Here is a 14,681-nt window from a genome sequence, read left to right on the forward strand (position 1 = left end):
GTATGTACATTTAAAATAAAATATATAAACTGTTCAGATACACACTTTAAAAATCAGTTCACACAAAAACGACCAAAATGGCATCCTCATAAGCGCCTCTATCTGGAAAACTGAAATGGGAAGCAGCTCCTGGCCCTGTCCTGCCTTCCAGGGGGTCTACATTTATACGGGTCTTTGCCAAAGCCCTCACCTCGGCTGCCACTCACGTTTCCCTCATTTCAGCAGCTCCTGAATCCCTGGGGTGGGTAATCTTTGAGTTCTATCCACTCCTTGAAGCTGTAGAACCCATTTTAGCGCATCAATGTCTCTGGGTCTCCACCTCTTGTCTCCCCAGTACTGGGTCTGCTCGTCCCTGTCTCTGTATCTCTGTCCAGATCTGTCTCAGCCTCGAGTGCTCCTTTTCTCTGGGTCTCTCTCTTTTCCTGAGCCTGAGCTGGTCTCTTTCTTTTCTTGAGCCCATGCTGGTCTTTCCCTTTCTTGAGCCTGGGCTGGTCTCCCTCCTTTCTTAAGCGTGAGCTGGTCTCTCCCTTTCCGTGTCCGACACTGTACATCTCTGTTTCGGGGACCCCATGGCGTCTTGGTCTGCCCCCGAGCGTCTGTGGGCCTTTATGTTTCTCTCCCTCCCGGTCTGCGGGTCTTTTTGTCTTTGTTTCTCTGTTTCTCACCGTCTTTGTTTCTCCGGGTCTCTAGCTGTCAGGGGTCTATTATTTACCCGCTTGTTTACTTCGTTGCCATGGTGCCCAAAATGACGCAGGCGCCGGAGTGGGCGGGACGCCGGGAGGCCACGCTAGCGTCTGATTGGCCATGCGCCCTGTCACCTGTCACGGCTCCCTTGCTCGCCCCCCCTGCGCGGCACAGCCTCGCGGCATTGTGGGAATCGTAGTCCGCAGTGAGGCCCAGTGCGCAGGCGCAGTTTGCCGGCCGCCATCGCGCACTGGGGCTCCGGGCGGCTGGGACCGGCCTGGGGTAGCTGCGCAGCAGGTGGGTCGGTCCCGGGGCCGCAGCGCGGGGGTCAGGGAGCGACCCCAACGGGGCAGACGGTGAGGACGCCTCAGTGGGCAGCGTTAGGGGAAGGGGCCAGGGTGTTCCCGGGATTGGGGTGCGAGCCCCCACTGTGCGTCCAGGAGGCCGAGGGTCTGGCATCCCTTCGCGTGGAGTGCGGGGCAGGGACCGGGTCCCCCCGGGGGTGGCTGAGATCCGGATCGGTGAGGGGCCCTGCAGGCAGGTAGGGAACTAGTGCAACCCCCACCCCGTGTAGGCTCGTGGAGGGGAGGCGCTTAGGGCACCCTGTGGGTGGGGGACCGGGAAGGGGCGGCTCGTGATGGGGGAGAGATGAGGGAGGGTGAGGCTCCTGATGGGGGAGGGGGAGGCTCCTGAGGGGGAAGAAAGGAGGGAGGGGGAGACTCCTGAGAGGGGAGAAAAAGGGGAGGGGGAGGCTTCTGAGTGGGGAAGAGGAGGGAGGGGGAGGCTTCTGAAGGGAAGAGGAGGGGAGGAAGTGGGGGCTGAGGGTGTGAGGGTGTCCCTGGTCGGGGGATGCTGGGCAGGCTGTGGTCCCAGGGGCTGGAGCAGGGAAGGGGTGGAGGGTGCGGGGACCAAAGGGGTGCCTAGGATGGGCATTGTCTCTGCTGCCCCCATCCTTGGGATATCTCGCCTCTCCCCAGTCACCTGGGGGTGGGTTCTGTTTGAGTTAGGTGCCTGCGCCTGCCCCGGAGACCTCACTCGTGGAAGAGGCAAGAGTGGGTGTACTGGCTTCGGGCCTGACCCGGGGGGTTGGGGTGGGGGCCTGACTCACCCTCCCATCACTCCTTCCCCATCTCCTTTCTCTCACCCTCCCGGGCTCCTTCTTTTTCCCATTCCCCCCCTACCCCCGTCCATACTATCTGGCTTTCCCTGCTCCTTCCTCTCCTGTCTCCTCTCTCCCTGCTTCCTTCCCTCCCCACTTCCCCCATTTTTGTCTGCCCTCCTTCCACTTTCCCATATATTCGCCTGTGTCCTTGCTGACTCCTGGGTGAGGCTGAGTGGCACAGTCACTTGGTTCCATGTCACCTCCTCGGTTCCATTTCACCTCCCCGGTACCATTTCACCTCCCCGGTTCCATTTCACCTCCCCCATCCCATCATGTCCTGCAGATGGTTTCCTGCCCTGGAGTCAGAGCGGGGCCACGTGTCGCATCGAGTTGCTGTTTTCTGTGCATGATGCTTGAATCTGTGACTTCCTGGGTATTTCTGGCCTTGGGTTTTTGGGGAGCCTAGGCCAGTTGCGCAGGACATCTCTCTGGTTCTGTCTGTCCTGGTGAGTGGATCAGGGACCACAAAAGGCAGCTGAGATGTGAACAACGACCCTCACTCCGTGTTTTTTCATTCTTTTAAAAGCACTTTGACCCCCTTTTATAATGAGTAAGTGATCTGTGGATGAAGCCAGGGCAGACCCTGGGAATATCCGGCGACCCATTAACAACTATGCCCCATGCATTGAGCTTCCCTGGCTGATCCTCAGGCCCGTGGCTGTGGGGTGGTTTGCTAGACCCTGCCGATGAGTGTGATGGGATGGAGAGCTGCGATGAATATTCCTCAGGTGGCCAGGGCTGGGCCCATGGAGGGCCAGACCAGGCTTGAGCTCTGCTCAGCCCAGGATGAAGGGGATTTGCTGCAGGACTCTGGAGACCCACCAGGCTTGGGACCCCTCAGTTCAGCCACCCCTCACCCACCGTGGCTCTGTCTGCCTCAGCTTCTGTATTCCAGGCCTCTGGGCGCGGCAAAGCCTACAGGACTGGCTCAAGACTTGTGCAGACTGCTTCATTTGCTGAGGCTGGGGTCTGGGCTCTAGGAAAATCCCATCTGAGGCAAATCCTGGACAGTCCCAAGATTAGGGGGACGGAGGTTTGCCCAGTGCCCAAGCCAGACTCCAACGAGGTGTGGCCTCATTCAAGCAGTCTGTGGCAGGAAAGGATCCCAGTGGTGTCTCTTTTTTGTTTGTTTTTGAGACACGGGCTCATTCTGTCGCCCAGGCTGGAGTGCAGCAGCCAATCGTAGCTCACTACAGCCTCCAACTCCTGGGCTCAGTCAGTCCTCCTGCCTAAGACTCCCCAGGCTCTGAAATTATAGATGTACGCTGCTGCACCTGCCCCGGTGAGATCTCTAAGAGGAGAGTCCTCCTGACAGTGTGGCCAGGGATGGGGCTGAAGGAGGCGAGAAGACACGGAACCAGAGATTCTGGAGGCTCTTGAGATGGCCTCACCCTCCTGGCTGTGAGCATCAGGGTCCCAGTAGGAAGGAGATGAGCATGGAGAGGCTGTTTTCACAGGACGCAGCAGCTTCCTTGGAGTTGGGCATTTTAGGAGACCCCTGGTTCCATGGAAGCTTCTGCTTTGCAGGTGAATGGAGGAAGTGGAGGCAGAGGTGGCTTCCCAGAGAGGCTCACAACTTGTAATGCTGAGGGGGAAGGGCACAGAGGAGAGAAGCTCCCGTTCCTGTCCCCAGGGGCTGACGTGTCCCCCACTGTCTTGGCCAGTGACCCAGCCAGAGGGTGTCCTGTCCTCCCCACCTCATCCCACCCCTGCCAATGGCCGAGGACCCAGGACCCTTGCTCATTCTACCTAGACCCCGATGCCTCCACCATGCTCAGAGCTTGGAAGCTGGAGCAGGAGGAGAGGGGCTGGGGGAGCTGGCTGGGATCTGCCCACTGTGGAGGCCATGAGGGTAGAGGGGAGGGTGGGCAGGAGGCCTCTTAAAGGGCGAGTGGGCCTGGACAGGGAAGGATGTCACTTTGCAGGTGGGGTCCCAGCCTTAGTACTTGCCTGCCTCGTGCCTCTGTTTCCCACCTGCACCTTGGGGCGGCATCTGGTTCCTACCCCCCTGGGATTGTGAGGTTCTGATGAGGAAAGGTTCTGTGCACACACATGATGGAGCTCGCAGTTTGTTTTGTGGAGACAGGTTCTCTGCAAGGTGAACCTGCCTCTGGCATCCTAAGAAAGCCAGAGTTACATGCCTGCAGGACTACACCTCTGTCCCTGCACCAAGTAGAGCTCTGTGCCTCCATTGCCAGCGGGGTAGAGCTGGCGTCATGCCTCCCATCAGGAGAGGCTCCAGAACAGGGGTTAGCATACCCACCTGCAGGCCAGCAGTGACCTGTTTTCTTTGTATTTATTAGAGACAGGGTCTTACTGTGTCGCTCATGCTGGAGTACAGTGGCACAAACATGGCTCACTGCAGCGTCCAACTGCTGGGATTAAGGGGTCCTCCCACGTTAGCCTCCCATGTAGCTGGGACCACAGGTGTGTGCCACCACGCCTGGCTAATTTTTTTTTTTTTTTTTTTGCGACAGGGTCTCACTCTGTTACCCAGGCTGCAATGCAGTGTTGCGATCACAGCTCACTGCAGCCTTGACTTCCTGGGTTCAGGTGATCGTCCAACCTCAGTCTCCAGAGTAGCTGGGACCGCAGGCATACACCACTGTGCCTAGCTAATTTTTCTATTTTTTGTAGAGACGAAGTTTTGGCATGTTGCCCAGGCTGTTCTTGAGCTCCTGGGCTCAAGCTGTCCACCCACCGTGGCCTCCCAAAGTGCTGGGATTACAGGTGTGAGCCACCACACCTTGCCACCTGTTTTTGTAAAGATGTGTAAGAACGTGCCAAACCCGTGGGTACACACAGGGCTCTGGCTGCTTACTTGCCACAAGGGAGAGTTGAGTAGTTGAAACTGAGACTGTCTGGCCCTTTATATCTGCTATTCTCTGTTCCTGGAGGATGAATAAGAGGATATATTTCTTTGCTTTTTCTTTCTTTTTTTTTTTTTTTTGAGACAGAGTCTCGCCCTGTTGCTCAGGCTGGAGTGCAGTGGCGCAATCTCGGCTCACTGCAAGCTCTGCCTCCTGAGTTCACACCATTCTCCTGCCTCAGCCTCCTGAGTAGCTGGGACTACAGGCGCCTGCCACCACGCCCAGCTAATTTTTTTTTTTTTTTTTTTCTTTTTTTAGTAGAGACAGGGTTTCACGGTGTTAGCCAGGATGGTCTCGATCTCCTGACCTTGTGATCTGCCTGCCTTGGCCTCCCAAAGGAGAGGATGTATTTCTAATCCTAAGGGAGAGAAACCCTTTTTAAGTGGGTTTCTGAACTCAGAAGTCCAATTTAAAAAATGGGGCCGGGCGCGGTGGCTCACGCCTGTAATCCCAGCACTTTGGGAGGCCGAGGCAGGTGGATCACAAGGTCAGGAGATCGAGACCATCCTGGCTAACACAGTGAAACCTTGTGTCTGCTAAAAATACAAAAAAATAGCCGGGCAAGGTGGCGGGCGTCTGTAGTCCCAGCTACGCGGGAGGCTGAGGCAGGAGAATGGCGTGAACCCGGGAGGCGGAGCCTGCAGTGAGCTGAGATCGCGCCACTGCACTCCAGCCTGGGTGAAAGAGCGAGACTCCTTCTCAAAAAAAAAAAAAAAAAATGGTTGAAGGCTGGCTGCAGTGGCTAACGCTTGTAATCCTGGCACTTTGGGAGGCCAAGGCGGGTGGATCACTTGAGGTCAGCAGTTCGAGACCAGCCTGGCCAACATGGTGAAACCCCGGCTGTACTAAAAATAACAAAAATTAGCTGGGCATAGGGGTGAGTGCCTCTAACCGCAGTGACTCGGGAGGCTGAGGGAGGAGAACTGCTTGAACCCAGGAGATGGAGGTTGTGGTGAGCTGACATTGTGCCACAGCACTCCAGCGTGGGCGACAGGGCGAGACTCCATCTCCAAAAAAAAAAAGATTGCATTAGATAGTAAGAAACATTAGAACATTACCTGTTACCAAAAGACAGCATGGAGTGAAAAGACAAGTCACAGATGGGGACAGTAGCAAGATGGAGCCAGACAGGGAACTCATTAGTTCACAGAAAGAGCTATAAAGAAAAAGTCACGGGAGGCCGGGCACGGTGGCTCACACCTGTAATCCCAGCACTTTGAGAGGCTGAGGCAGGTGGATCACGAGGTCAGAAGATTGAGACCATCCTGGCTAACACGGTGAAACCCTGTCTCTATTAAAAATATTAAAAACTAGCCGGGTGTGGTGGCGGGCGCCTGTAGTCCCAGCTACTTGGGAGGCTGAGGCAGGAGAATGGCAGAGCTTGCAGTAAGCGCCACTGCACTCCAGCCTGGGGAACAAAGCAAGACTCCGTCTCAAAAAAAAAAGAAAAAGTCACGGGAAAGTGGGCAGTTTACCCGCCCTCAGAGATTAAATCATGAGAAAGCGCTCAGTCACAGAGGAGGCAGATGCTTAGGTCTGAGGGTCCTCTGGCAGCAGGTGGAGTGTGTGAGGAGAGAGGGCACCCCGGTGGGTCCTGGGAGAAGGTGGACAGCTGCAGTTCACACTCTTGTGTGTCCATAGCCAGTGACATGAGAGCCTGAGGCCGACTGGAGGCCTGGGCAGCTGTGATCCGCTCTGGGTTCTGTTTAGTGAGTTCATTGTTGGTGCACAGTTACAATCAAGAGAGTTCATCCTGATACTGGCTCCACTTAATGATAGTGCTGCCCCGTTTGTGGGGATTCAGCTGAGGGTGGGGCACGGATTGGCAGGACCTGAACTCTCTGTCATTGTGGTCTCCTCCCCCTCCCCCCCCACCTTGTCCCTGCTCCTGGGTACTTCCTGCCCCTCCCGCCTGGTTCTGTGGATGCTTTGGTCGAGGCCTACATCCTGTACCATTTCCAGAAACGGAGGCAGAGGGGGGCGTTGTTCAGTGGCCTCCAGAGGGAGCCCCCCACTCCCTACGCTTTTTTCTAAATAATTTTATTTCAGATTTGTGCTGGTTTTAACTGGAGAAACAGTCTTGACACCTAGCTCCTTAATGTTATTAGGAATTGACATCCCCATAATCTATCTTTTTTTTTTTTTTTTTTTCTGAGAGAGTCTCACTGTCGCCCAGGCTGGAGTGCAATGACGCAATCTCGGCTCACTGCAACCTCTGCCTCAGGGTTCAAGCAGGTCTCCTGCCTCAGCCTCCCAAGTAGCTGGGAATACAGGCATCCACCACCACACCCAGCTAATTTTTGTATTTTTAGTAGAGACGGGGTTTCACCAGGTTGGTCAGGCTGGTCTCAAACTCCTGACCTCAAGTGATCCGCCCACCTCGGCCTCCCAAAGTGCTGGGATTACAGGCGTGAGCCACCGCACCTGGCCCACATAATATATCTTTTAAATGTAAACAGATCTTGCATTTCTGGTATAAACACAAATCTAGAATGATGCATAAAGCATGCACGGTTAGGATGGGTTTACTAATATTTTAAGGCTTTTTGTTTTGTTTTTGTTTTTTTGAGACAGAGTTTTGCTCTTGTTGCCCAGGCTGGAGTGGAATGGCACAATCTTGACTCACTGCAACCTCTGCCTCCCGGGTTCAAGCTATTCTTCTGCCTCAGCCTCCCGAGTACCTGGGATTAGAGGCATGCGCCACCACGCCCAGCTAATTTTGTATTTTTAGTAGAGATAGGTTTTTCCATGTTGGTCAGGCTGGTCTCAAACTCCTGACCTCAGGTTATCCACCCGTCTCAGCCTTTCAAAGTGCTGGGATTACGGGCGTGAGCCACCGCGCCTGGCCTATTTCAAGGTTTTTACATCTAGGTTTACATAAGAGATTGTCAAGTAATTTTTCATTTTCATCCTGTTCATGACCGATTTTTAAAAATTCTAGTAATGATGCTGGGCGCAGTGGCTCACACCTGTAATCGCAGCACTTTGGGAGGCTGAGGCGGGTGGACCATTTGAGGTCAGGAGTTTGACACCAGCCTGGGCAACATGGTGAAACCCCATCTCTACTAAAAATACAAAAAGTAGCTGGGTGTGGTGGTGCATGCTTGTAATTCCAGCTACTGGGGAGACTGAGGCAGGAGAATCGCTTGAACCCAGGAGGTAGAGGTTGCATTGAGCCGAGATTGCGCCACTGCACTCCAGCTTGGGTGACAGAAGGAGACTCGGTCCCAAAGAAAAAAAAAATTCTGGTAATGCACAGAACGAGTTACCCTCCACTTAGATGTTACTTTTTATCTACACGAGTACAACACTGTGAGGTTCTACTGATGCCTAACAAGCGGGTTTCTTGGAAATCTGCTTGAACCCTGGGTGTGGTGTCTTTGTTCTCTGGCAGCTGGGATGACTGCGCCCTGGCCTTATGCAAGGCCATTGTCTTCTCCGTGTCCTCTGCAGGTCTGTGGGTTCTGGTACCACCTGAGCCCACTGGACATCTGGTCATCCCTGGCACCTCTCCTTTGGAGCCACCTTGTCCCCGGCTAGACAGTCACATTTTCCAGTGCCGTTTTGGAAAGATGTTGCCTTTGGAGAAGGCGTTTGCCTCCCCCAGGAGCTCCCCAGTCCCCCCGGATCTGCCCACGCCAGGGTCAGCAGCCGGAGTCCAGCAGGAAGAACCCGAGACCATCCCTGAGAGGACCCCTGCTGACCTGGAGTTCTCCCGCCTGCGTTTCCGGGAATTTGTCTACCAGGAGGCTGCCGGTCCCCACCAGACCCTGGCCCGTCTGCATGAGCTGTGTCGCCAGTGGCTGATGCCTGAGGCGCGCTCCAAAGAGCAGATGCTGGAGCTGCTGGTGCTGGAGCAGTTCCTGGGCATCCTGCCTGATAAGGTCCGGCCCTGGGTGGTGGCACAGTACCCTGAGAGCTGCAAGAAGGCAGCCTCCCTGGTGGAGGGCCTCGCTGATGTCCTCGAAGAGCCAGGTGGGCTGTCCCAGAGGAGAAGCATGGCTCAGAGGAGATGGGGAGGGGGTCCTGGAAGGCCCCAGTGCCAGCCATGGCTTGCCTGAGATAGTTAAGTTCCCCATGCTGGTGAGGCAGCTCCTTGGTCCTCAGGGGCCGGGACAGATGCTTGGGCTCCTGCCTTCTAGATGTAAGGAAGCCAGAAGAATGAGGGAAAGGGACCAGCCTCTTTTATTTTTTATTTTTTGAGACAGAGTCTCACTCTGTCACCAGGCTGGAGTGCAGTGGCGCAATCTCAGCTCACTGCAACCTCCACCTCCTGGGTTCAAGCAATTCTCCTGCCTCAGCCTCCCAAGTAGCTGGGATTACAGGCTTCTGCCACGATGCCCAGCTAATGTTTGTATTTTTAGTAAAGACGGGGTTTCACCATGTTGGCCAGGATGGTATCGATCTCCTGACCTCGTGATCTGCCCGCCTCGGCCTCCCAAAGTGCTGGGATTACAGTTTTGAGCCACCACACCCAGCCCAGCCTCTTAACAGTAAATATTCTGGGTACTTTGCAGGCCGGAGGTCTCCTGGTCCAAGGATGAGGGGCAGGGTGGGTAGTGATGTGGCCCTGGAGCCTGCAGGTCCCTGTGGTTTAACTGTGTGATTGTTGTTGGCACGTGTCCTGACCTCTTGGGGTCCCTCCACTGTTGACAGGGATGCTGCTGGGCTCCCCTGCGGGCTCATCCTCAATTCTTAGCGATGGAGTGTACGAGAGGCACATGGACCCTCTGCTGCTACCAGGCGAGCTTGCGAGCCCCAGCCAGGCCCCCGGAGCTGGGGAGATCCCGGCACCTTCTGAGACACGTGAGTGCCCAGCCAGCCTGGCAGCCTCTGCTGGGCCTTAGGTGGGGTGGTGGGCAGAGGCCTGTGGTTGGGAGAGGGCAGGAGGGCAGCCAGGGAGTCAGGGGCCCCGTGGTCCATGCTGTCATTGGGACTTCCTCCTGTAGTTCCTCTGAATGTTAGACATTGTTTATTAAATTAGTCTTCAGAGATTATTCAGATCATCCATACTTACCACAAATAGTGAAAAAACATCAATACGTAAAGAATCTCCCAACCCCCCACCATATACCCTCTGAAAATAAAGGGTCTCCAGTGTCCTGATGCATGTCCCCTCATGTCTCCCTGCACATCACACATGCACAATCAGGGCCTGGGGTGGGGCTCTGCGTATGTGGTGTGCTGTGTCTGAGTGCTTGCTGTTTGAATGGGGTGGGTCCCCCAGGCTGTGGTTGGGTCTGGTTCTTTAGTTGCCCAGCATCGCGTGCTCAGCCCATCCCCATCCTAGAGGTGGGCTCTCTGCCCCTTGGAGTGAAGCTGCCGTGACACCTCCTGACTTTTGTGCCCATATATGAGGCTCTGGGCACTGTGGGTGGGCTCCTCAGGACCGCTGGGCAAATGGCGTGTGAGTTCAACATTTCACATAAAATAGAAACTTCCATGTGGTTTTCCAGAAGTTTTGTGGCTGTTCATGACCAGCATGGAAGGTGCCCACTGGCCCGGATACAGCCCAGCACTATGTGGTGTTGCTTTTTAGGGTTTCCACGAAGGCCAGGCACAGTGCCTCATGCCTGTAATCGCAGCACTTTGGGAAGCCAAGGCGGGCAGATCGCTTTGAGCCCAGGCATTCGAGACCAGCCTGGGCAACATAGGGAGACCCCATCTCTACAAAAAATACAAAAATTAGCCGGGTGCGCACTTTTAGTCCCAGCTACTTGGGAGGCTGAGGTGGGAGGATCGCTTGAGTCAAGGAGTTGGAGGTTGCAGTGAGCCAAGATCGTGCCACTGCACTCCAGCCTGGGTGACAGAGCAAGACCGTGTCTTCAAAAAAACGAACAAACCAAAAAAAAAAAGATTTCCACGAATCTAGTGGACTTGAATGGGCATCTCTGGGGCCACCCAAGCCCTGTGGCCACCGCGCTGCTTTGTAAATCAGGGACAGGTGTAGTGTCCATTGAGCCTTGGGTGCTGCTGTCACAGAAGCACACTGGGGCCTGTGTGGTAGGCAGCGGGGGCTCGACCCTTGGGGGCACCTGGCCACAGAGAGCTCGTTGCCTCAGCTCTGCCTCCCCTTCTCCCTAGCCTGGCTTTCTCCGGACCCCCTGTTTCTGGAACAGAGGAGGGTCAGAGAAGCAAAGACCGAAGAGGCCAGCCCTGCCAACACCGAGCAGGTGGGTGGGCACAAGTCCCAGCGGGAGGGGCCTTGGCCTCAGCTTAGAGGCATCCCCCTCCCCATCACCAGTGCTCAGCAGAGGGCTGTGGCCCCAAATGTCCACAGCGCTGAGGCCCAGAACCCACCCTGGTGGGAGCGTGAGGGCGGAAGCTTTGTGGTGCGAAGGGGGCTGCCTCCTGCGGTGCACCTGGGTTAGAGTTCCTGGCCAGGGCTAGCTCCTAGCCTGCTCCTGTGGCTGTGGGGCTGCGGCGGGTCCTCCCTTCTCTAGGGCAAGTGGAAGGTCTCAGCCACGGCTGTACTATTTCAGAAGCTGAAGTCCTTTCCAGAGGAGCCTCAGCACCTGGGAGAGTGGGGCCACCTGGACCCTGCCGAGGAGAACCTGAAGAGCTACCGGAAGCTGCTCCTGTGGGGTGAGACTCGCCTGCCTCGGGCTCACGCCCCACTCCCCATCCCCTTCCGCAGGGGTTGGTGCAGGAGACTGTGACCCCAGGGACTTTGGCTGGGACACTGTGATGTCTTACATGGATTTGAACTTGCACGTGTTGGAGCTTGAATTTATTCGCCAAAGCCCCCACCCTTTCTGATCTAAACATCTGAGTTCTGCCCAGGCCCTGCCTATAGGACTGAAGCCTCAGAATTTGGAAAGGCCTCTTGGCCCCAAGGCGCCCACATTGCCACCCTCCTTGCCAGAGACAGGGCCTCACCTGCATGGCCTGATCAAGGGTCTCCTCTTTTGTAGACGTTCTTGCCCCAGAAACCCTCCTTTTAGGGAGGCCCCCCCACTCAGACTCCTGAGCAATTTTTGTCTTAATGTCTGTCTTTAGCTTTGCTTTCCCTGAGTCCTGCCTCCGCCTGCCCCGTCGCCGTTCCAGCCTCGCCTTCTTCTTTGCTCCACTGTCCAGGGGCCTAACAGGGAGGTGGCCTTGGTGGGGGTCCCAGTACAGAGAAGAGGAGGTGGGCTGCAGCCTGCCCTGGCTGGCCCATGACACACAATGCCCATCAGCTACTCTGTGTTGATGCCTCTTATTTCTTTGTTTTTTAACCCCACTCAGGGTATCAGCTTTCCCAGCCTGACGCTGCCTCCAGGCTGGACACTGAGGAACTCCGGTTGGTGGAAAGAGATCCACAAGGAAGCAGCCTCCCAGGTGAGGTTGGGTTGAATTGGTCTTAGGGCCAGGTGGGGTTTGCTTTTGCTTCAGAGGCTGAGGGGGCCCCTCCCAGCACCATCAGCCCCAGCAAAGACCTCAGCATCGACTGCTGCACCATTTTCCCACCACCGTGTCTGAGTGAGGCAGGAATCCAGTTACGTCCATGGTCTCTTGCTGCATGACAGACCACCCCAAGACTTGGTCAGTGGAAACGGCAGTGGTGTTAGTTGCCAGGATCTGTGTATGATTGGTCCCAGAGGGTGGCCGTTCTGCCCCATTGGAGGCTCTGTGCCAGCACACCAACAAGAACACCTAGAGGCGGACTTGGGCTGGAGGGCCCCGGGTGCCTGTCGCCAGGGGGCTTGTCGCTGGGGGGTTTGGCCTTAGCTATTGACCCCACTCTCTTCGCTGGCAGCCGGGCCTCTCCCTCCAGGAGGGTGCGCTCTGAGCAGGCTCTCCTTGCATCGTGCATCTCGTGGCCAAGCTAGTGGCTGGATGGAGACCTCCAAAGGCGCGGTTTCCAGAGCCTGGGCTCAGTGGGGCTGTCCTTCCTGTCCTGTCGGTGGCCTCCGTTGTTGGAGGCCTCCAGGTCACACATCTGCAGCAGCAGGCGTGGGGCGTGCGCTGCAGGGCTGCCTGGGAGGGACAGCGCTGCTTCCAAACAGCCGTCAGCCCCGCGGGGATCCAGAGCCCGGAGCCCTGTGCGCTGTTCCGGCAACTGAGGCTCGGCTGGGTCCTCCGCTCCCTGGCCCTGGGCGGGGCGCTCATGCTAGGGCTCTGACCTTGTTCCAGAAGGCGGGAGGCGGCAGGAGAGCGCTGGGTGCGCCTGCGAGGAGGCCGCCCCAGCGGGGGTGCTGCCTGAGCTGCCTACGGAGGCGCCCCCTGGGGACGCCCTTGCCAATCCCCCGTCGGGCACCACTGAGGAGGAGGAAGAGCAGCCTGGCAAGGCCCCGGACCCGCAGGACCCCCAAGACGCGGAGTCCGACTCTGCCACCGGATCGCAGAGGCAGTCCGTCATCCAGCAGCCTGCCCTGGACAGGGGCGCGGAGAGGCTGGGAACCAAGAGGCCGCACCCCGAGGATGGGGACGGGCAGAGCCTGGAAGGCGTCTCCAGCGCCGGCGACAGCGCAGGGCTCGAGGCCGGGCAGGGCCCCGGGGCTGACGAGCCGGGCTTGTCCCGCGGGAAGCCCTATGCCTGCGGCGAGTGCGGGGAGGCCTTCGCGTGGCTCTCGCACCTCATGGAGCACCACAGCAGCCATGGCGGCCGGAAGCGCTACGCCTGTCAGGGCTGCTGGAAGACCTTCCACTTCAGCCTAGCCCTAGCCGAACACCAGAAGACCCACGAGAAGGAGAAAGGCTACGTGCTGGGGGGCGCCCGGGGCCCCCAACCGTCCACCCGCGAAGCCCAGGAGGGGGCTGGGGCGGACGGCCCCCCAGAGAGCGTGGAGGCCGAGGCTGTCCCCGCACCCCCAGAGGCGCAGAGGTGAGTCGCTGTGCTGTCCCGTCCCGGAGGGGCCGCCCTGCCGGCCATGAATCCCAGATGAGGCATTGGGCCTTTCCACGCCCCTGGGTGGCGGCTTCCTGTGGTGTTTGTGGACGTCCTCTGCCTGTGCCCTGAATCCACTCCTGAGGCTAAGCGTTCCCAACGAGAAGGGTCCACGGGAAGCCCTCACCTCTGTAAACACACCCTGGGCCAGCGCTCGCATCCGAGGGGAGCCGCCGGATGTGGAAGAAGACTCTGCTTTCCTGCAGCCATTTAGTGCCGCCCCTTGCTAGGTTATTTGACATTGTGCAGTGTAGAGTTGCCTTAAAGTGCGTGATCTGCCAGTGCTTTCTTCAAGTGACCCTTGCCCAGATTCCTCCCGTTTGCGCTCCCCAGGGTTGCTCAAGTGAAAACTTTGTCAGCTGTTTAGCCTTTTCGTACTTCCGTGATGTCAACTTCTAATCTGCAAAAGCAGAAGCTGTTTCCTAGTTTACCTCACGTGTCTTTACCTGTATGGAGTAGCTCGCAGAGATCACAGAAATGCTTGCAGCCTAAGGCAGGGTTTTCAGACCGTGGGTCCCAGCCCAGTAGTAAAATGGGAAGTCAATTAGCAAGTGGCCACCAGCATTACACAGCAATGAAGCAGAATAAAGTAGGCCAGAATGCATCATGTAGTAAAGGCAAATACTGTTTTGTGAAACTTTTCACCCATACATCTAAACGTGAGAACTGGTTGCAATGTAAGACGTATTTCTTGCTGGGAAGTTGTGATCAAAATAAGTTGAAAACACTAATAAAGATCTGTCTGTCTGAGCAAAGGAGACTAAACTCCTTGGGCTACATAAGGTGATCTTTTCATTGATTGCATTTATTCTCAAGATTACAGTATCATTCCCATTTTCTGCGCATAAACTTAATTGCTCCCTGCGCATAAACTTAACTGCTCCCTGTAGATAGAGAAACTGGTGCTTCTTTTTCTCTCACTGTGTTTGAGCAGGCAGTCTGTCGTAATGACCCCCAAATCACAGAGACTTAATAAATACTTATTCATAGGCCAGGCGTGGTGGCTCACACCTGTAATCCCAACACTTTGCAAGGCTGAGGCAGGCAGATCATGGAGTTTGAGACCAGCCTGGCCAACATGGTGAAACCCTGTCTC

General features: G+C 56.3%; 1 protein-coding gene across 9 annotated transcripts; it reads left to right on the plus strand.

The window, feature by feature from the left end:
* Nucleotides 1–888: 888 nt before the first annotated feature.
* On the plus strand, nucleotides 889–14,340 carry ZSCAN18 (zinc finger and SCAN domain containing 18). Of its 9 annotated transcripts, none has more exons than XM_063615323.1 (7): nucleotides 889–981; nucleotides 8,142–8,691; nucleotides 9,373–9,522; nucleotides 10,801–10,889; nucleotides 11,199–11,301; nucleotides 11,944–12,036; nucleotides 12,835–14,340. In XM_063615323.1, exons 2-7 carry the CDS (start codon nucleotides 8,289–8,291, stop codon nucleotides 13,524–13,526), a joined length of 1,530 nt encoding a protein of 509 aa, XP_063471393.1. In that variant the 5' UTR covers nucleotides 889–981; nucleotides 8,142–8,288; the 3' UTR covers nucleotides 13,527–14,340. The 9 variants fall into 9 exon arrangements, with proteins under 9 accessions (XP_063471393.1, XP_055095843.2, XP_055095842.2 ...); XM_055239868.2 differs by having other exon boundaries at nucleotides 892–1,040; nucleotides 8,170–8,691; nucleotides 12,832–14,340; XM_055239867.2 differs by having other exon boundaries at nucleotides 895–981; nucleotides 8,170–8,691; nucleotides 12,832–14,340.
* The last annotated feature ends 341 nt before the right edge of the window (nucleotides 14,341–14,681 follow it).

This window comes from Symphalangus syndactylus, chromosome 13 (genome assembly GCF_028878055.3).
Source record: "Symphalangus syndactylus isolate Jambi chromosome 13, NHGRI_mSymSyn1-v2.1_pri, whole genome shotgun sequence".
Taxonomy (NCBI): domain Eukaryota; kingdom Metazoa; phylum Chordata; class Mammalia; order Primates; family Hylobatidae; genus Symphalangus; species Symphalangus syndactylus.

Excerpts from the sequence above, each read along its gene's own strand:
- ZSCAN18 (XM_063615319.1), top strand. The coding sequence starts at position 3,277 with ATGAGCATGGAGAGGCTGTTTTCACAGGACGCAGCAGCTTCCTTGGAG. Across the intron at positions 8,692-9,372 it reads TGATGTCCTCGAAGAGCCAG|GGATGCTGCTGGGCTCCCCT; the intron begins GTGGGCTGTCCC and ends CACTGTTGACAG. Across the intron at positions 11,302-11,943 it reads CCGGAAGCTGCTCCTGTGGG|GGTATCAGCTTTCCCAGCCT; the intron begins GTGAGACTCGCC and ends AACCCCACTCAG.